The sequence below is a fragment of the Monodelphis domestica genome, chromosome 2, assembly GCF_027887165.1.
Source record: "Monodelphis domestica isolate mMonDom1 chromosome 2, mMonDom1.pri, whole genome shotgun sequence".
NCBI lineage: Eukaryota > Metazoa > Chordata > Mammalia > Didelphimorphia > Didelphidae > Monodelphis > Monodelphis domestica.
Window position 1 is genome coordinate 485,745,025 of NC_077228.1, and position 22,369 is coordinate 485,767,393.

Below are 22,369 nucleotides of genomic sequence, written 5' to 3' on the forward strand. Positions count from 1 at the left end.
GGTTTCAGGTCCACGAGCCTGAGGCCACACGTTCCAAGGGAAAACCACTTTTATCAATTTGGTCCCAAAGTTTCTTCCCATGGCAAATATTATGGCAGAATCCTCTTCTACTCAGCTGGCTGTGGGACGCTGGGGCAGAAAACTCTTCCTACCTTTGGCAGGGGGTGTTTCCTTCCCGGTAAAAGGAAGCAATTTTACTCTCTTCTTTCCTCTCTTCGAATCAAAAATATCCTGTATTTTCAACACGAGCTGAAACCCAAACAGAAAAGTATAGGTTACAAGTAAGCAGCCACAGACACAGAAACCCGGGGCGTTATTCATAAATCTGTGGCTCCTCATCCTCACAAGGGATTCCTTGTAGTTTAGGGCTGGGAGATTTTCAATCTTAAATAAATATTTTAAATTTTTTTTAAATTTTAAATGAAAATTCCTCAAATAAAAAAAAATGTAAGACTTTAAAACTTTAAAGAAAATTTTTGGTGAACCGTCCCATAGTAGAGATGGGATTTTAACTGAAAGTGATTAACTGTGGTTTGGAGGGCTGATCTCATGTAGCCAGTACCGGAGGGTGAGTCTGTTTCCAAGAGGGCCCCTTGGGAGGCCTTTCCAGGATCCCATGTCCCGGCATGTCAGTGAATCTGGTTAGAGTAGCTACATCTGAAGCGGGCATCCCTACGGAGCTCAAGTTTCCTCTTGCCCGAAGTAGGAAGTGAAACATTCATGTACTCGACAGGCAGGGTGAGGCTCGGTTATTTTTGTTCCCACCAATATCGTGCGAAGAAGAGAATTATCACACTTTGTCATCCTTTGCCAAACTGAACTCTCTACCCTTTTTTTGTCTAAATGACATTATATGGTGATTTACAGACACCTCCAAGCCCATCGTGCACCCAAAAGACCCTCATCAAACGCTCTTTCCTAAAGAAGAGTCCCAGATACATCCTTGACCTGGATTCTTAAGGACCCCCTTGGACGGGTTAGCCAGATGCTTTCTGGCCACTGGGACAGAGTCCAGGCAGAGTGAGAAGTAGCCAAGCCTTCCATGGGGCAGACTCAGTTGCCCAGGAGACACAATGAGGTGGGCACAGCCCCACACGGTACCAGTCCAGGATGACTGGGCAATGTGGGTGGGTGGGAGCCTAGTGCCCCCATTCTCCCCATCAGCATCCTGGGACACAGCCCTGTTCATCCCACACTAATCATGGCTCTGGGAGCAGACCTACATCGGGGACACCTTCTGAGGATATATCAAAATTCTGGGATTTTCATTAGAATGATAGAAAACAAACTGAAAAGTCATCCAGAACGACCCTGACCTGCTTTCTTGCCCCAAACAAGACAAGTGTCTTGCCACTGTTTGGACACCTTGGCACGGGACTCATGCTTCATTTATTAATCAATCTCAAGCAAATGCAGCCCTGCCCATTCATTGTCAAAACTCCTGCCTAACTGCTTCTCTGCATTATCTGGGCTGGGTGCGTCTTAGCATTAGGGACCTGGCCCAGTTAAATTCTTTCTAAGCTGTTGGGAGGAATTGGGGGGGAAGGTTGGGGAGGAGCAGAATGAGGGAAAACGAAGGAGGAAACAACCAATTGCCATCTTTTGGAAAGAAATTTATTTTATTTTTTTCTTTTTAAGTTAAGTTTAATCAATTAATTAAGAATATTTTTCCATGGTTACATGATTCATGTTCTTTCCCTCCCCTCCTCCTCCCCCCCCCATAGTCAATGAGCAATTCCACTGGGTTTTACATGTGTCATTGATCAAGACCTATTTCCATATTATTAATATTTGCACTAAAGTGATCATTTAGAGTCCCCTTTCCCAGTCATATCCCCATTAACCCATGTGATCAAGCAGTTGTTTTTCTTCTGTGTTTCTTCTCCCACAGTTCTTTCTCTTGATGAAAATTTTATTTTTTAAAAGATCCTCATTGAGGGGACGGAAGAGAGAGAGGGAGACAATTTGGATCTTATAATTTCAGAGAAACGTATGTTGAAAATGTAATTGGGAAAATAAAATGTCTGACTAAGAAAAAAATAAAAGTTCCTCATTAATCAAATGTTCTTTTATTCTTCATTATAAATTAGATGGTGAGATCCTTGAGGGCAGGGGCTGGGCTTTTGCCTTTCTTTCTTCTTTCCGGGCTTACTACAGTGTCTGACCGATAGCAGGCACTTCATAAATGCTTGACATTTAAATAAATAATTTATATAAGTAATGACTGACATTATTAGCCCATATTTGATATTTTAAATAATAAGAATGTGAACTACTGAGAGCATTAAATAAAAATCCAGCCTTATTCTAGTTGTTTTCAATATTTTTTTTTGTTTCTCCAGCAATCTTGGCAATTGGAAAGCTGTTGAATCATTTCAGAAAAAAGAAAATAGTATATGCTTCCAATAGGCATAGGTGTTCCTGCATTTTTGGATTGGTCTGATTTTCTAAAAGTTTTTTTAATCGATATTCACAGTAAAAGCAGAAAGTTGCTGTTCTTGAACACCATTATACAGTCAACTACCATGATCACCAAACAGGAAATTCAACAAAGACATGTATAGTGAAATAAAAAGGGGACCGGACTTGGAGCTTATGAGTTCAAATCCTGACTTTGCCACTTTACTAGCCATGTGACCAATTGGAAATCATGAGCTTGTTTTCTCATCTACAAAATGGAGATGATACTTGTACTACATGCTTCACAGGGATCTAAGCAGATTACCCTAAAAATGGGAATTATTCACTTTAAAAAATATGTAAATTTTGGCAATTGTATCTCAATATAATTAGTTTCCTTTGTAATCCTATATATTACATCATATGCATCTAAAAACATTCTTCTGAGAAGAGGTCCAGAGGCCACACAAAAAATTTTTAATAACTAACTTGTTCCCTAAAACCTTTATTTTTATACAAAGATGAAAAGAGGAAATGGGTAAAAATTTAAATTTAGGTTAAAAACTGAGAAAAAGAACCCATGTTCACCTTTACAAAAGGAGGTTGTATTTGGTAGAATATTCTCCCTAAGATATGATGGAAACCATACTGCTCTAGATTCTTGAACTAATAAACACCACAAAGCACTGGGAAATTTACTGTAGCAAATAATTCCACCCAGGCCGCCCTCCGGATCCACAGCAGGGAAGAGAAAGGAAGGGTGGGGAAGAAGCATATGGACTAGATCAGTGATTTTCAAACTGTGAGGCCAGTTTCTCTTCCAGGGGAAGCTCCAGTCAACACACCAAATGTCATTTTTGTGGAATACGGTTCCTGAGAACACTCCAAAGTCAAAAATCTCTATTTTACACGGAGCATCCTGAAAAGATTTCATTTCCAGGCAAGCCTCTAGGTAGAACTATTAATCAGTCACGACTGCCCTCCTCCGAACATACCTATCACCATTTTTCTCACTCCCACATTTTAGAGAAAGTTTTTGGTGAGGCCAAAGAAAGAATGATTCTTTTCCTCTCCAGGCAGAATGAAACCCGGTAACTCTTAAGTGGTTAACCTTAAAGTATTATATAAATGTCATTGTTGTAATTATTATCAGGGGTTGAAATGGGAACAGAAGGACAATTAATCCTCTCTAAATTTTACAAGCTAAGCATGAGGATTTCTGCTCTTTCATCCAGTGAACACATGGAGTTGGTGCTCCTGGGTTATAGAAGGAGATCTCTTTGTTATCCCAACATGGCGCACTCTACAGACAAAGATGCTTACAAGGGTCTTGGCATTCTTCTTAAAGCCCTCAATTTACAGACATCTCTCAACATTTAAACAAGGGTGAAGAGCTCAAGGAATATTCACTAAAGTAGACTAAAAACAGAAACAACTACCAAGAAACTCCCACAATTCTGGGTTTCTCTGAACCCTGTGTGTCCTTAACTCTTTCACATACTGAGCAGGGAGTGGCAGGAAACATCAGAAGAATTAAAGCAATTGGGAAACAAAGATCATTCCCACTGAGCCAATCACCCATCACTGAGCCAAGAAACAGCTGTTACTTTTTTTTTTTAAACATTGAAGTCAGCAATTCAGATCATGTGCTAAATGAATTTCTAGAAAAGCCAGAGATACTTCAGTTGTTTTGTTTTGTTTTTTTTATGTAACTCAAGGACCCCTGCTCAAAATCATGTCCAAGAGCCCTGCAAGTGTCTTCACCTGTTGTGTGCACCATGTTGAATAATATATTGAGTCTTCCACTTCATTGAGTATGCAATGAAAATAAAGATCTAATTTTTTTTCCCCTGTCCAAGTTCACAGATTCTCTTGAAATTGGTCCTTAGACACTTTAAGGGTCCATGGACTCCAAGTTAAGAACTCCTAGCCTAGAAGTAGCTCACAGAGAATTTACACACAAGCACAAATTCAAGAGGGATGGCCAGAATTCTAAGTTATAACATGGCTTTTTTATCAAAAGCTTTACTTACACATTTCAAAAGCACTGAGAAATTCAGTGTTTATTTAAAAAAAAAAAGAATTATCTCCTATTATTTCTTTGTGTCTCTCCTACATTAAGATATTTGTCCTACTGGTAACCCCTACCCAATTAGCCTTTCTTTTAAAAGGACTGCTAGGAAGTGGGACCCTATCACTGATATCCCAAGTGCTAGGAATAAAGATACCAGCAGGGACCTGCTGTTAGAAGACTAATAGCCACTATTCGCTAATCATCCTCATTCAAAGAGAAAATATTTTATCCAGGATAAACCTTGTCTAATTATCATGAGCTCCAAAAGAAGAAGAAAATCTCTGCCTCCTTTTCTCCAAGAGAAATGTTCACTATTGCAGATATATTGATAAAGGCATCCTCACTTTAGGGATTACAAAAATAACTAACTGAATAGGAGCTAAAGCCAGTCTGTGTTTCTTTTTTTTTCTTCTTCCTTCTTTCTCTCTCTCTTTCTTTCCTTCCTTCCTTCCTTCCTTCCTTCCTTCCTTCCTTCCTTCCTTCCTTCCTTCCTTCCTTCCTTCCTTCCTTCCTTCCTTCCTTCCTTCCTTCCTTCCTTCCTTCCTTCCTTCCTTCCTTCCTTTCTCTTTTTCTTCCTTCCTTCCTCTCTTTCTCTCTTTCTTTCTTTCTTTCTCTCTCTCTCAACTTTGTCTTTTAATCAACACTGTGTATTAGTTCCAAGGCAGAAGTGTGGTAAGGGTTAGGCAATGGAAGTTAAATGACTTGCCCAGGGCCACACAGCTAGGAAACATCTGAAGTCACATTTGAAACTAGGTCCTCCTTGGCTCTCAATCCACTGAGCCACTTAACTGCCTCCTGATTTGTTTCAAATATGTAAGACCCTCCCTAGACTAATATATGAGACTTTTGAGAGGCATCTGATTTCTATGTGAATTAAGATAATTAAATTATTCTCTTTTGAGATAATTATTTTATATAATTTATGTGTAAAGTATATATAATTTATATATTTACATGTAAGTTACATATAACATATAATTAGCTAATTATATTATAATAATGAAGATGATTAAATTAAGATAATTAAAAGGAAAATCTGAGATTTAAAATATCTAAAATAATCCAGGTCGGCCAAATACATAAAAGCAGCTTTGCCAAAAGCCACTTACTTGACTCTCCAGCCGTGGCTTCAGGAGGTCAGCTTTAACTCACTGTTCATTTTCAAAGTAAAGCTTGTTTAATTTTTGTCTTGCATAGAACAATGCTGAAGTGTTAAAAGAAGAAGGAAGGTATTAGAATCCTCTTTACCCTTGGGAGATTTTTTCTTTTCCTGTTTGCAACTTCTCCAGCTCGGAATACTTTCCACTCTGTTAAAGTGACAGGCAAAGTTGTATCCTTTGTGAGCTTTGAACGAAAATAGGCTTGGGAGTTCTTCAGATCCATAGTCTTTCGGTGGAGGAATGGGGGTTTGGGAGGAAGCTAAGAAAAAAAGGAGAAAGGTCATTGGTAAGGAGCATAAAGTTTGATAGATGCCCAAAGGATTCCATAAAATGTTATCTAATCTTTAAAATTTTCCAAGCCAAGAATGCTATAGTTTTTATTGGTGAAAAGAATCCCCGTGTTTCATAACCCTTGGGAAGTCTCCCGCAGTTCTACTGAGATCCCTTGTGTTGCAATTGAAGTATATTTTCAAAGATCCATGTCTTGTGGCCATGCATATTGTTGACGACCTTCCTAACCTTCTGGTTTGCTGAAAGAGATGACTCTGATATTTCTTACTAGTAGTCAATACGGCCAAATGTGTTCACATACCTTGGGTGGCTTAAAAGTATTTTTAGGAGGTGGCAGCCTCCATGTTGAGGGAGCCCTCCACACAGGTACAGGGGTTACTTTGATATCCTCATATGGATTTTCCTTGGCAGGATCTTGGGGAAAAAAAAAACAACCATGCAAAAATATACAGAAAATATAGTTAAAAGAAAGCAAAGTCAATATCAGTTCACTGGATATACGCAGAAACCTTCTGTTCTACTCTTCTGAGGGATTCCAGGCTTATAATCCAAGCAACTCCACTGAATCCTCTAAGCTACTCAGCATAGACAAGGGGATTCTGATAAACATTTAAGAACCAGCTTTGAGGGCTCGTTGGCAAACATCTACCAGCATACCCTTGCCCATAGGCATTTACTTCATTATAGCTCATAGGATCCAGTGGGGTTGCTTATACACATAAGCAATATTATGCAATGCATTCAAAGTATGCGCATATACAGATATCCTTTCCACATTGTAAGGGTAGGGGCGTAGCATCCCTGTGATCTGAAAAAAACTGCATAAAAATGTTTGGCTCTCCTGGCATATGGGAAAAGAAATCAGAACTTTTCTTTTTTCTTTTATGAGGTGTTTATAGTACATATATTTTCTGCATTTATGACTTACTACATTTTTAAAGATATCTCTATAATCCCAGGTTTTATGTTAACTTTTTACTTGTTTTAATTTTTTTTTAATTGCATACATTTATTGTACTAAATGATAAAATGTATTGATATTAAACAACACTATATATATATATATTTTTTTTAATGAATTCCTGAGTCTCTAAACTTTTTTCTGTGTTGTTTGCTGGCCTCATGTCATCTGCAGCTTCTATAAAACTTCTCCAAAATTCCCATTTAATTTCTTATGCTGACCCATGATCTACCATGGAAAAAGTCATGATGGGATACTTGTAGATATAATACATTTTATATATATTATATATGTATTTATTCATATACAATATACAAATTATGCACACATGTATATAATATACACATTTTATACATATACGACATGCACATTGAGAGGGCATATTTTAAAGTTTATTCTACATTATTGACATTTTTTCCATCCCTTTCTTAAGTCTTTTTTTTTTAATTTTTAAAAACCCTTACCTTCCGTCTTGGAGTCAATACAGTGTATTGGCTCCAAGGCAGAAGAATGAGTGGTAAGGACTAGGCAAAGGGGGTCAAGTGACTTGCCCAGGCAGGGTCACACAACTGGGACGTGTCTGAGGCCAGATTTGAACCTAGGACCTCCCATCTCTAGGCCTGACTCTCAATCCACTGAGCCACCCAGCTGCCCCCACTTTCTTAAGTCTTAAAAAAAACCCAACCCTTACCTTCTTTCTTAGAATTGATACTAAGTATTGGTTCAAAGGCAGAAGAGTAATAAGGACTAGACAACTAGGGTTAAGTGACATGCCCAGAATCACAAGGCTAGGAAGTGTCTGAGGCCAGACTGGGGCCCGGGACCTCCTGTCTCCAAAACTAGCTCTCTATCTGCTAAGCCATCTAACTGACCCCATTTTTTAAAGTCTTAAATCAACAAATCAACAAATCAAGCCTTGATTTATACTTTACCAATTTCCAAGAGGCCAATGCTCACCCTGAAATTTTAACAATCCCCTCTCCCAAGGCTGAATTTGACTTTATAGGGGATGATTCTGAGCTGTCTCCAGCACACTCCTTCTATAGATAAGTGTAAATGAAATAGTGTGCTAGATTTATCAACATTCTATTTGGGCAACCTACTAAGGCAGCTGTAAAAATAATACAGAGGGGCGAAAAATTACATTTGGGAGGCTGAGATTTTTTTCCTCTAGAACAAGGCGTAACTGATTGTGAAAGAAACCACCACCCTACAGTTAAAGGCTTCTCCAAATTCATACTTATTAAATGCAACCAGACGATTGTGGATACCTACAGATAATATCCTCATAGATATTGTCCTCTGATTGTGTGTAATAAAGTGCTGATCCAGAGTTTCCTCCAAGTTCTTCATGGATCTTAGGTGAGTTTCGATTCCGAAAGTGCTGGATATCCTCAAACTCAAAGGATTTCCTAAAGAAGACATATTTCCAAATAATTTCTTGCCTAAATCCCACCCTCTGTCAGTATGATAGAGATCAAAGAAAAAAGTGAAATTAATAAAATCAAGTTGGATAGCAAAAGTGTTTTCATTAGCACATAGTTATATATGATAGACTAAGCTAGCTAGGTACCTTGGGCATACTGTGAGAAAAAAATGCTAAACTTTTATAAAGCTTTTATTCAATCATATTTACTTTTTCTTTATAATAGTCCAAACCATGGTTTAAAAAAAGAAAATGGAATTAAGTTCTGAATGTTTCACAGAGTGGCCCCAAGTATGTGCTTCAGCTTCAGCTTCTTAGTTCAGAGCTTCTAGCCTATGCTGCTGCCCCTAAGCTAGTACATTAGTTAGTTCCTGTCCTTCCACTTTTTCCTGTTCTACTTATTTCTCTCAGGTAATTCATTGTCAGTGTGTTCAAAATAAGACTGTAACCAAAGGAAGGAAAATGGTACCATTTCTGTTGTGAAGAAGAAAAAGTAGTTCTATAACTCTTCAACTACTAAATGAAAATTCAGTATCACAGAGCCTCTGGATTGGAAGGGATGTTAGAAACCATCTAGTCTAATGCATAACACTTGTAATCAGTATTTATAAAATGACATGAGACAAACCTTTTAGATCGCCTTCTAATTTTTCCACCATATTTCTTTGTTTCAAGAACTGGAGCAGAAGGCACAGTAGCCTCTACAAACAATTTATCCAGTGGCTGCTTGTCCCAGTACTCTCTTCCACAGTTAATATTTTTAAGTGGCAAACCATCTGTTTCAGATAAATATCTGAATGTCCTACGAGGCTTTGGCAGAGGGTTTATAGAAGGACCAGCTTCTTGTCCCTCAGGGTCAGAGTAAACATTTTCTAAACTCTTGGTTATTCCATTTGGCTTATCCAGAACTCTGAAATCTAGTTCTTTCTCTGGTGAGCCACAGCTTTCTAAAGACAAATTCAAGACTTTATCTGGAGGAAGTGCTTCCATTTTCTTCCACAATACTCTTGAGGTATAAAAGTTTCCAGGAGGCAATGTATTCTCTGGATTCAAAACATCATCTTTACAGCTTTTGATTTGTTTGACCTGAGAACACACCCATTTGGTTTCTGCTTCATTGTTAAATAAACTTGAATCATATTCATGTCTCTCATTTTCATCCTCACTTTGATCATAATCTTTGACCTCTTCTTCTTCCCTCAGATCCAGTCCCAGATTTGGAGAGTATGGTTCCAACTTTTTACTCTTTCCTACAGAAGCAACTGTTGTCTTAGAAAAAACATCACGGTTACAATTATACCTAACTCCAAAGTCCCGCAGTTGCCTTTGTTCTGGATTCGAGCCACCATTAGTCCTTCCTTCCCACTGAGAGATCTTTTGTTTGATGTTCTTGCAATGGCTTCTTGAGAGTGTCTGGACAGCAGAACGGGAAAAACCAAGATCCATATTCCCTGTTGGGTGCATGTCAACTGACTGGATTTTCATAAAGCTTTCATTGCAGGAATTGGCAAACGGCTATTATCCTCTTCTCCTTCAGTTGTAATCCCAATGGTTGTATTATTTCCATTTCATCTGCAACCTGAAATGGCTTTAAAAAAATTCTTTTGTAGAAAAACCATGAGCTTAATCTGGAACAGTCCTATTCAAAAAGGAAAAGAAAAAATGATTATAAGTTCCCAGTTTTATGGTAAAGTACCGTAAAGTAAGTACTTTCATTAAAGTCCTACTATAATGATCGTGGCATAGAGGAGGCCTCTCATTGATTCTCTTCCAGCCCATCCTACCAAATTGGAAATGCCTCTAGTTTAGATCTGACTACCCAAGGTCAACTGTGCTTGTGGCCTTGGGCCTCGCTAAGCCACAAAGAGGCTAATCATCAAAAGGTATGTTGATAGCAAGTAAATGATTTTTGGCCACTGCAAATCATAAAGACCACCTACTATATTAACGTAATGGAAGGGGTAGACATACTGACAAATCACAGATCTTTGGGAATACTGAAGTACTTGCCACTAAATAGTATACTTGCTTTGCACATGTGAAAATGCCCCATTGGTTTATGAAATACTACAACTTCTAAAAGATATCCTTTGAAAGAGGGTAATATACAGTGTTATGAAAACCTTACCTCTGGTATTCCCCAAAATATTGAATGTAGCTCAGCATTAATTAAAAGAATGAAAGGTCTTTGTAACTTATCTATGCTTCTGCACTTATTGCACATCATTGGTTATTTGCTTCTGTGATATTTTCCCCTAATGTAAACCTCATAGGGGTGGGAACATGTCTTACTTATCTTTGCATCTCTTCTAGCACCTAGCATAGTGCTTTGTATCTGTATTAAGGGTTGTCGAATAAATGAAATTTTAATTTTCTGAAACACGGAAGTGCCTTCCCCCCGAAAGAGGTCAGTCATAAAAATCTCCCACAATTAATTTCATCTACAACTTTTTTTTTCTCATAAAGGTTTTCACAGCATCCTAAAAATGAGCCTTAGAGTCATTTTGATCATTTTACATGAGAGCTAACAAAACCCAGAGGTTAAACTTCTAAGTAGAGGACTCAGTCCCAGCTATTATACCCAGGAAAGAAAAAAAAAAACAGCTATAAAAAAGTATATCTTAGTGAATGAAAGATTGGGGAGGGAAATACAGCATTTATTAAGCACCTACTGTGTGCCAAGTACTATGTTAAGCACTTTATAAATATTATCTCCTGTGATCCTCACAATAGCCCTTTGAGATAGGTGCAGTGTTTATCTCTATCTTATAGTTGAAGAAATTGAGGCAAACAGAAGTTGTCATAATAGTAAGTAATAATATTTATTGTTATAAATAACTATTTAAATTTAAATAAATAAAACTTTAAAAGTGCTAGGTATTGAGCTAAGTGCTTTATAAATATTATCTCATTTGAACCTCCCAACAACCCTGGGAGGGAGATGCTATTACTATCCCCACTTTACAAATGAGAAAACTGAGGCAAACGGGGGTTAGATGACTTGCCTAGCAGGGGAATGTAAGTGAATCAGGCTGCCTCTAAACACAGGTTCTTCCTGACTCTAGGACTACTAACTCTGACCAATGGACCACCTGGTGGCCTAGGAAAAGAGTTGAATAGGAGAAAGATTGTTGTTATGAAGCTTAGAGATCTAGGTCCAAGTTTTGGCTTCCCCACTTGGGCAAATCATATAACCTCTGAGAGGTTCAATTTTCTCATCTGTAAAGTAGATATAATGATAATACTTGTGCTCCCAACCTTTATAAATCTTATGTATGGTGTTATAAATGTCAACTCTTATTTTAGGAAAACAATTTAGATTGCAGGGTCTTGTCAAGTTCTTTTTGGAATTTCTCCATTTTTTCATCCTCTGTTACAGCTATCGGTACCTCTCCACCATCTCCCTTCTCCAAGTGACTATTTATTTATTTTTGAACCTATTGGCTTTCCTGCCTCCCCTCACCCCTTCCCCAGTAGGACACAAGTTTTTTTTTTAATTTAATTAATTTAGACTATTTTCCCATGGTTACATGATTTATAGAACACAAGGTTTTTTTTTTTAATTAATTAATTAATTTAATTTAGACTATTTTCCCATAGAACACAAGTTGTTTTTTAATTAATGAATTAATTTAATTTAGACTATTTTCCCATTTTCTCATATAATTAATTTAATTTAGACTATTTAATTAGACTATTTCCCGTAAATAAAATTAATTTAATTTAGACTATAGAACACAAGTTTCTTTAGGGCAGGAACTGTTTTCACTTTTGTCTTTCCATTCCCAGCACCTTGTACCTAGCAGGTGTTTAATAAATACTTGTTGACTTGATTTGATAGACAATACATAAATTGAAAGTGTGGAACCAGCAGAGAAGGAGCCAGTTTGGAAACGGGCTGGATGGCACCAGCTGCCCCTCTTGGTTTCCCCTTCTATGTTCAGGTCACTCTAATCTACAATAAAGTCCCATCGCAGTCTTGCCACCAGGGTGGCCTATATAGATATAGACAGAGTGCTCATTAACAGTCTTTCTGTGTCCCAAACCTGAACTTCTCCCCACACTGCCACCACACCCAGGACCCAAAACAGCAAACGAGGCAGAAAAAGAATACTTACAGCCACTGTCTCACATGCCTTCCTTTCACACAGAGGTCTCACTCAGTCAGGCCCATTAGCCGTTTCCTCACATGTAGGATTTGGCTGAAAACTTTCCCCTCCATCCTGAATGAGGTCCTGAGCTCAAGTTCTACTGTGTGCGACTTAAAATAGCAACTGACTCAAAACTTCCTGAGCCACGGGTCATCCTTCCTTGAGCTTTGTCTGTGTGGCCTTGATTAACGGGCAGGAAAGCATCCTGGCCTCCCTTGTCACTGCAGCTGACCATAATTGATAAAAAGAACACAAAAACCCACTTGTCATTTCATAGGCACAGCCAGTGCGGATGGGAAGGAATTGGAATCGACTTTCCTGTAACCCATGCAGAGAAGCCTGCAGGGAAGATGGCGCATGGCTTGGGGGAAGATAGAACCATGTGGTGAGAAGAGGGCATGGAACAGTTGCACCAGGGTGCAGTGGCCACACAGTTCAGCTCCTTTGTTCTAGTTGTTTTTTGTTGGGCTGCTTTTGGAAACGAGATTTTTCTTCCCCACCTTTCAAAATCTAATAGATGAGCATTTTCCCTTTTATGGATTATGAGGTTTTTTTTAAAACCCTTACCTTCTGTTTTTGAATCAATAGTCTATTGGTTTCATGTCAGAAGAGCAGTAAAGGCTAGGCAATGGGGGTTAAGTGACTTGTCCAGGGTCACACAGCTAGGAAGTATCTGAGGCCATATTTGAACCCAGGTCTCTGGCTCTGACTCTCAATCCACCTAGCTGCCCCCTTGGTTTTTAGCTATAAAATGAGATTCCTGCTTCTCAATTTTTTCTCAGTTGATTTCCAGTCATTTAAATAAAAGTTAGATGGAGCCTAGCAATAAGTCTCTAAAATAATAAATTTATTTAAGTATCTCTTAGAATGAAACCAGATCACATGAGTTTTTTAAAAAATCATATTTTCAGGGGGGCAGTTGGGTGGCTCAGTGGATAGAGAGCCATGCCTAAAGATGGGAAGTCCTGAGTTCAAAACTGGCCTTAGATGCTTCCTATCTATGTGATCCTGGGCAAGTCACTGAACCCCCATTGCCTAGCCCTTTTCACTCTTCTGCCTTGGAACTAATATACAGTATTGATTCTAAAATGGAAGGTAAAGGTTTTAAAAAATTATATTTTCGGATCAATTCTGTTCTGCAAGATAATTCTATTTATAAGCTAGGAACTTACTGAGTGAAGTTTGGATTAATCAATTACTCAACCATAATTTATTAAGTACTAACAATGTTTTACTTGGTGGGCTAAGCAAATGGAGGTTAAAAAAGAAAAAAAAAGATAAAACAGATCCTTCCTTCAAGGAGTTTACATTCTAGGGGGGAAACTATGTTATACCAAATTATATACAAAATGTAAACAAAGCAGACACAAGGATTCTTGAAAGAGAATTCAAGAGGAGCAGCCACAAAGGCTTCTGGAAGAAGGTAACATGAGCTGGTTCTTGGAGGTAGCCAGACGAGGGTGGAGGTAAGGAGGGATGCGTTCTAGGCATGGGGTTCTGGGTGAGGAACAGGAAGAAGACAATTGACTGGATGATGGGATATATGGAAAACATTATACCATAAAAACAGAAAGGAAGCATAGAGCTAGCTGATGAAAAGCTGTGAATGCCAAACAGGGGAATTCATAATTGACTTAGACAAATTTGATTTATCAAACTGACATTTTATGACATAATGATGTATGACATAATGCCAAAAACTGATATAATTGATTAGACAAAAAAGGGAGTTTGGGGGATTTAATGAATAGAGGAGTAATAAAATCAGATCTGTGCATTAGGAAAATAATTTTAGTAACTGTGTGGATGTGAGCAATGGATAGAACGCCAGGGTGGAAGTCAGAAAGACTTCTGAGTTTAAATCTGCTGTCAGACACTAGCTAGTAGTTTTTTTTTCAAACTAAACTATATAATATTTATTGGTACATGAGGGCAACTCCATGGCTAAACAAGAACTCAGACTACTTAGTACAAAAAAGAATATTAAATATATATATATATATATAAAATATAAACATATAATATTATATAAATATATATTTTACAATATTTTTTTCAGAAGACACAGAGGTAAGAGGCCAATTATTAAAATAGGATGCAAATATTATATAAAATGTGAACTTTATTTAAAAAGGTAGTATTTTCATTTACAATTCTTTCATGCCCATTGAAAATGAGAACTCAAATGTCTTGAATGATCTTGGGCAAATCATTTAACCCTACTTGTTTCAGTTTTCTCATGCTGTAAAATGGCAAACACTCCAGTATCTTTGCCAAGAAAACCTTCCATGGATCACGAAGAGTCAGATACAAGAGAAAAAGCAACTGAACAAATCAATGTGGTTTGGAAGAGGTGAGAGTCTGGGAAGACCATTTGAAAGTTATGGTGAGAGATGACGAGAGCCTCATCGAGAGTGGTAGCTATGTGACTAGAGACAGGTGGATAGATATGGAAGAAAAAGGGGCAGGATTTGGCAACTGAATAGATATTGTGGGATGAACAAGAGTAAGGAGCTAAAGATGATGCTGAGGCTACAAACTTGGGTATCAGGGAAGATGGTAGAATCCTCAACAGTAAGAATTTTTTTTTTTAGCCAACTTACAATTTTACTGGTATAGGGAATTTCCAGGGAGGAAACTCTTCACTAATGCATAATGATACTTTCTTTGCAATTTTTAATCTTATAGGGCTGTCCCTTAGAAAACCCCTCAAAAGAGAGGGAGGCACTGAGGGGAGAGATAGCGAGTTCTGTTTTGGACATGTTCGTTTAACATGTCTACTTGATTCCTGGTTTGAAAGAGAAAAAGGTGATGTATGAGACTGAAGCTCAGGGCTGGGATATAGAGATCTCTGAGTCATTTGTACAGGGATGGTCATTAAACCCCTACAGGAGCTGATGAGCTCATGGAGACAAAAAAAAAAGGAAACTCATAGTCGAAGATGATTCAGCAAATTTCATTTTTCTCCTTTATTTACCTACACCACTGTTTGAGGAATGGGATTTCAGTTTCTCTCATTGTCACTTAAATTCAAGAGTTGTACTTTTTCAACTGAACAATAAAGTAGCCACCCTCTTTATTTCATTGTATTAGGCGCTGGGGTCAGAGTGATAAAACAACACAAAATGGCACCATTCCTGCCCTTAAGAAATCTCCAATCTAAGATAATTCTGAAGCCATAGAATTGGTAAATATTGGTTTATTTCAACAGTTATGGCGAACCTCTCTCTGAGCACTTGGCTTCCCTCTCCTCCACCCCTCCAGAGTTCATTACTAGAAAGGTAGAGGGATTCTAGTAGAGCTGCTCCCCTCCTCCTCTCCACAGTGCCTGAGGGCAATTTTCCCCATCCTCTGCCCCTCTGCCCAGAAGCCAATGGAAGCACAGAGAGAGTAAGGTGGGCAGCTCACAGGTGGCAGAGCTGGAGGGGAGCAGAGAGCTGGGGCCACTGCCCTCCCCCTCTCTACACTTGCTGAGGACATTCCTCATTTCACCATCCCAGCAGCCCAATGGCTTCCTCCCTCCCCTGTGTGAGTTAAGGGTAGGGCAGGGTGCACCCAACACCCTCGATGAGGGGGAGGAGCAGGGCATACCATCTTGGGGGAGGGCCAGCATGGCACTCAGTCTGGGGGGTGGGAAGGGGGCGGAACCTGGCACTCCATCTCTAAAAGGTTTACTATCTCTGGTCTAGGGTATGGGTGAGCATTTACTTCAGTAACATATGAAATGTTAGCAAAGAGAAGGGAAAAATAGCCAATTTCCCACATGATGATCTTGCAATGTAGTGAAAATAAAACATGCATGTAAAATTACTTGAAAATATTAATAAATAACAAATCAAGAAATGTGAAATGACCTAGGAAAAAAGCCGAGTGTAGGAACACTAGAGGCATGTAGAAAATGACTGTCAAGATTCAAAAGGCTGGAGAGAATGCTGGGCAGAATTTTTAGACAAGACTAAATAGGGATGAATGTAAAACTTACATTCACTTTTGAATGTAACTTCAGGCTGTAATCCTGGGCAAGCTACTTAAACTTTGTTGCCTAGCCTTTACCTCTCTTCTGCCTTGGAACCAATAAACAGAATTGATTCCAAGATAATGGAAGGTAAGGGTTTTTAAAAAAGAAAGAGAGGGGACAGCTGGGTAGTTCAGTGGATTGAGAGCTAGGCCTAGAGATGGGAGGTCCTAGGTTCAAATCTGGCCTCAGACACTTCCCAGTTGTATGACCCTAGGCAAGTCACTTGACCCCCATTGCCTAGCCCTTACCACTCTTCTGCCTTGGAACCGATACATAGAATTGATTCTAAGATGGAAGGTAAGGGTTTAAAAAAAAAGAAAGAGAAGGTTAGGAAAGAGAGAGAGAGAGAGAGAGAGAGACAGACAGACAGACAGACAGACAGACAGACAGGGAGACAGAAACAGAGAGTGAGAGACAGAGAAAGATAGACAGAGACAGAGAAAGGAAAAGAGAGAATGAGGAAGAGAGAAAGAAGGAAGGAAAGAAAAGAGAAAGAAAAGGGAGAAAAGATAAAAAGAAAGAAGGAAAGAAAGAGAAAACGACAGGAAGAAAGAGAAAGAAAGAAAAGAAAGAGAAAAAGAAAATGAGGAGGAAAGAAAAAAGAAAGGATGAAAGAAAGAAAAGAAGGAGGGAGGAAGAAAGAAAAAGAAAGGAAGGAAGAGAAAGAAAGAAAAGAAAGGGAGGAAGAAATAAAGAAGGAAAAAAAGGAAGAAAATTAAGAGAAAGGAAGGAAGGAAGAACAGGGACAGCTAGATGGCTGAGTAGATAAAAATCCAGGCCTAGAGACAGAAGTTCTTCCTTGGAACTGATACTTAGTATTGATTCTACGATAGGAGGTAAAGATTTAAACACACACACACACACACAGGAAAAATTAATTCCATCAAGAAGAGAGGGAGGAAATGTGGCTAACCATCAGTACATCTAAAAGAAAAAGTAGGATTTTTTTTTTTTTAAACTGGACTCCCAAGTGAGCTCGGTGAGTCATCAGTGGAGGTGGAATCCAAAAAAAGCAAATGCCATATGAGAGGCCTAGTTATGTCCAGCCCAGTGAGGTGACAGTATGTTGTACTCTGATCTGGTCCTGCTGCATCCGGACTTCCGGGTGACACATTAGAGAAAGGATGAGCTGCCCACAGGGCCATAATTAGGAATGAGTTCTTCTGGGAAAATGGCAGAGTGAGGTCGGCAATGGGTGGGTGTAGAGGCAAAGGGGCAGTCAGAGGGCAGTCCAGCTGTGAGTGCTGCCCTACAAGGATGTCAGAGTTGGGGTGCACTATAGAAAAGCAGCCCTGAGAGAGTCACTGCGTGTCTATGGTACCCTAAACCCCAGAAATGCCTCCTTTGCTGAATGGACTTAAGAGCTGGCAGCTACCAAAGGGAGGAAGAGAGGGACAAAGCCCCACTCCACCTGAACTAAGTTTTGTTATTTTGATGATAGGGAGGAGTCCTGCCATTGGGCTGGGGTGAGGTGGAGGGGGCAGCTCAGAATTTAAATCTGGTCTCAGACACCTCCTAGCTGGGTGATCCTGGGCAAAGTGAAGAACCTGGCACCCAGAGTATGTACTTTGTAAGTGTTAATACTTATTATTGTCAAATTTCTCTGATGCCATCTCAATAATGTTTCTCTACTCCCTCAGCCACCACCCTACTTTAAGCACTCATCACCTCTTGCCTAGATTATTGCGACAGCCTTCTCATTGTTCTCTCTCCAGCCAGTCTCTCCTCTTTTCCAATTCACTGTCCACACAAGTACTAAATTATTCCCAAAATGCAGCTCTAACAATTTCACTTACGAATTCAAGAAGCTTCAGTCAAATCTGGTCTCAGATACTTCCTAGCTATGTGTGACCCTGGACAAGTCACTTAACAACCCTATTGCCCAGCCCTTACCACCTTTCTGCCTGAGAACTGATACTTGCATCCATCTAAGATGGGGAAGGGGAAGGGGAAGGGGAAGGGGAAGGGGAAGGGGAAGGGGAAGGGGAAGGGGAAGGGGAAGGGGAAGGGGAAGGGGAAGGGGAAGGGGAAGGGGAAGGAGAAGGGGAAGGGGAAGGGGAAGGGGAGGGGAGGGAAGGGGAGGGGAGGGGAGGGGAGGGGAGGAGAGGAGAGGAGAGGAGAGGAGAGGAGAGGAGAGGAGAGGAGAGGAGAAAAGAAAAAAGACACTTCAATGGATTCCTATTGCTTTTAAGATCAAATGTAAATGTCTGTCCTTGAAAAACTTTTACGATCTGGTTACAGCCAGACCAATAACTCATTAGTCCCCTTTATATATACTCATATGTTCTAGTTAAACTGCCCTAATAGATGTTCCCTGTCTGCTACATCCTCCTCCTGCCATGTCTTTATAGAGGCTGATTTCCAAGTCTGGAGTGCTTTTCTCCCCCCATCTCTCATTCATGGAACCCCTCGTTCCCATCAAAGTCTAGTTCATGCCTCCTCCTACAAGAGGCTTTTCCCAAGTTCCCCCTTGATTATTACTTTCCCTCTCCAACCCCAAATATAATATAATGATAAAATAAAAGGATTTGTTCATCTGTGTACACATTGCTTCTGTCCCCACAAGAATGTAAACTTCTTGAGGGCAGGACCTGCTTTCATTTTTGACTCTCCTTGAGCACCAAGCGCCTAGTATGGGTTGATTGACTGATAAATGCTTATTGAATTGGATTTAGTGCAGTTTTGGGAATGTGGTTTTAATGACCAACTGCAGAGGGCTGAGGAAATAAATACTTATGGTAGGTTAAAAATGCCCATTCTAAAAGTTTAGCTATGAGAAGAAAATAGAAATAGTGGTTAGATGGGTTCACAGGGTTGAGTAAAAGGCCCCCTCTGCCCCCCAGAACTATGGAGACCTGAGAACGTTTATTTGTCCTTTTTATTGTCATGCAAAACACACTTCCAAATTGGTCACTGTTGTAAGAGAACACTCATACAGAGCCCAAACCCCCAAACCAAAACTGTAAATACACTGATGTGAAAAGGCAAATCCAACAGTTCTTTCTCTGGACTGAGAATGTTTAAAAGGAAACTGAAAGGAGGCAATGGGGACGTTAAACCATTATTGAGGAAAGGGCTTCTGGAGCAGAAGTAGAAGAATTCTCGAGTTTCACAAGAATAAGTCAGACTAATTTCTTTTTCTTTTTTTTTTAATTTGCAGGGGAGATTTATTTTATTTTTTCCCATTTGAATAAGTTTATTTAGTCAATTTAGAACATTATTTCTTGGTTACAATAATCACATTATTTCCCTCCCTCCCCTCCACCCTCAGACTAATTTCACTTCCTTTTTGGACAAGGTTACTGTACTGGTAGGACAAGAGAATGTCACAGACAAGACATCTATCATAGACCTGGATTTGCTAAGGTATTTCACCAAATCATCCATGATGTTCCTATGGACAAGGAAGAGATATGGATATATTATGGATATATTTATCTATCTATATCTTCCTTCCTTCCTTCTCTCTTTTTGCTTTCTTCCTTTGTATCTCTCTCTCTCTCTCTCTCTCTCTCTCTCTCTCTCTCTCTCTCTCTCTCTCTCTCTCTCTCTCTCTCTCTCTCTCTCTCTCTCTCCCCCCTTCCATCTTAGAATCAATACCATGTATTGGTTCCAAATCAGAAGAGCAGTAAGGACTGGGCAGTAGGGGTTAAGTAATTTGCCTAGGGCTGCTAGGAACTGTCTGAGGTCACATTTGAACCCAGGAAATCTTTTCTCTAAGCCTGGCTCTCTGTCTCCTGAGCCACCCAGTTGCCCCTTTCAGACAACAACTCTGGAATCAGTTCCCTTCTCTCTGCTCACAGAGTCATCCCCCCCCAATTAGGTTCTTATTACTGCTCATATGAACTTTTCAATGGTCTCAGCCTCATTTTTTTCACCTTTATTAGATAGAATTTCACCCTTATTTTATCTTTTTAAAATGTATAGACTTAAAGTTTTACAATGTAATAATTAGTTCAATAATTTTTGGGGTTTTTTTCACTCATTTTACTTATGCCTGACTCTTTGTGACCCCATTTGGGGTTTTCTTGGCAAAGATACTGGAATAGTTTGCCATTTCCTTCTCCAGCTCATTTGACAGATGAGGAAACTGAAGCAAACAGGGCTAAGTGACTTGCCCAGGGTCACACAGACAGTGAGCATCTGAGGCTGGACTTGAACTCAGGAACTGATTTTTGATTCCAAGCTCAGTATTCTATCCATTACACCACCTCATTAGACTCATGAAATGAATAAAGGGAGTTCAAAACAATAAAATTTAATATTGTCAGGACTGTGGGTAACAGGAATGTTATTATATTACTGGTGGAGCTATGAACTCAGTTTAACAAGCATTTATTATGGAGTCATAGAGATTGAGAGTTCGAAGAGGTCTTAGAGGTCACATGCTCTAATTTCTTAATTTTATAGAAGAGGAAATCCAGGCCTAGAGGGGCTAAGTGATTTATTCACAGTCATAAGTGGTATGACATGGCCAGAGTTTGAACTCAGGACCTCTTTTCTGTAGTCCAATATGTTTTTCCCTATACCACTAATTTATTTATATATATATTATTATATATTATAGAATTATATATACATTTATATATACATTTAATATAAATATCTTAAAAACATATATCAATATACAAATATATAAATATACATACATACTATATATATATATATATATATATATATATATATATATACACACACATTTAATTTGCTTATTACCAACTTTATAGCACATCCTTTGACCCAGAGATTCTACTGCTATGCCCAGACCCCAAGGAGATCAAAAACAGAAAATTCCCATATATGCCAAAATATTTTATAGCAACACTTTTTTGTAGTAACAAAGACTGGAAACAAAGTAGATGTTTATCTCTTGGGTGTTGTGGCCTCAAATGAGATGATGCATGTAAAAGCACTTTACAAACCTTAAAGACCTACATAAATACCAGTAATTGCTGTTACCATCCTGCTGCCACAGAATCCTCCTGTCTGGTGAAACCCTTATTTCCCAAGCTTTCTACTGCATTATTGCAGACCTCAAGCCATGCATACAAGAATGTGCTGGTAAATATTTAACAACCTGTCTCTGCATTGTTAACATTTTCTTATATTTAGACAATCAACAAAACAGTAAATCAAGCTCTGATTTGCAGCCAGTTGCTGATTTCTGAGGTGCAAATGCTCACACTAAAAATTAACAATTGGGCTTGAGCTTTGCTGAGCTGGCTCCAACACCCATGACTATTACTGGGCTATAAGAAACAATGAATATGAAGAATCTGAGAAGCAGAGGTAAATAAATGTACGTGAATTGATGCAAAGTAAGCAGAAACAAGAAAACAGTGTATACAACAACAACACAATGTACGTTGAAATGAAACAAAACCCCTCAGAAGAAACAAAAAATCTACTTCTCGCCCCTTTTTCTTTTTCATTTTTTTAAACATAGATTGGACATGAAGAGACCATAGATGTAGAACACTACATTTATTACCTGATGTGTTTGTGAGAAGGGGTGACTTTTTGGATAATTACTGGAGGAAGAATATTTTTGGGACTGAAGGCAGTATAAAAATAAAAGAAACCAATAAAAATTTTAAAACTTAAAAATGCCAGAAAGAAAGAAAAAAAAGGATGAAATAAAAGAAAACGCAAGGAAGGAAGACAGTAGCAACAGAACTTTATATAATGGGGGATTATCCCAAGGACAGAACTTTTCTTCTTGGTTCTTTTAAGCATATGAGAATTTGGGGTTTAGACTTGTGGTGACCCAATGCTAGGAGGGGCTGGTATTTTGATATGGCATACCAGCACATAGTAGGCATTTAATAAATATTAATTAATTGATTGACTGACTGACATGGCAAGCCATGAGTAGTTCCTTGGTTCTC

The 22,369-nt window shown here is 38.9% G+C and overlaps 1 protein-coding gene across 4 annotated transcripts in view; it reads right to left on the bottom strand.

Annotated features, from left to right (window-relative positions):
- Positions 1-22,369, bottom strand: part of DENND2C (DENN domain containing 2C) — an 89,738-nt gene that overhangs the window by 25,999 nt on the left and 41,370 nt on the right. For 3 of the 4 annotated variants that reach the window (XM_016429100.2, XM_016429099.2, XM_056819238.1), the window contains exons 2-6: positions 8,941-9,951; positions 8,162-8,298; positions 6,227-6,339; positions 5,723-5,893; positions 153-249 (exon numbers count right to left, since the gene is read on the bottom strand). In XM_016429100.2, the coding sequence (XP_016284586.2) occupies positions 153-249; positions 5,723-5,893; positions 6,227-6,339; positions 8,162-8,298; positions 8,941-9,797 (1,375 nt within the window). In that variant the 5' untranslated portion in view covers positions 9,798-9,951. Of the gene's footprint in view, positions 1-152; positions 250-5,722; positions 5,894-6,226; positions 6,340-8,161; positions 8,299-8,940; positions 9,952-12,430; positions 13,631-22,369 lie in introns of those variants that run through there. The other variant, XM_001373068.4, reaches the window with a different exon arrangement.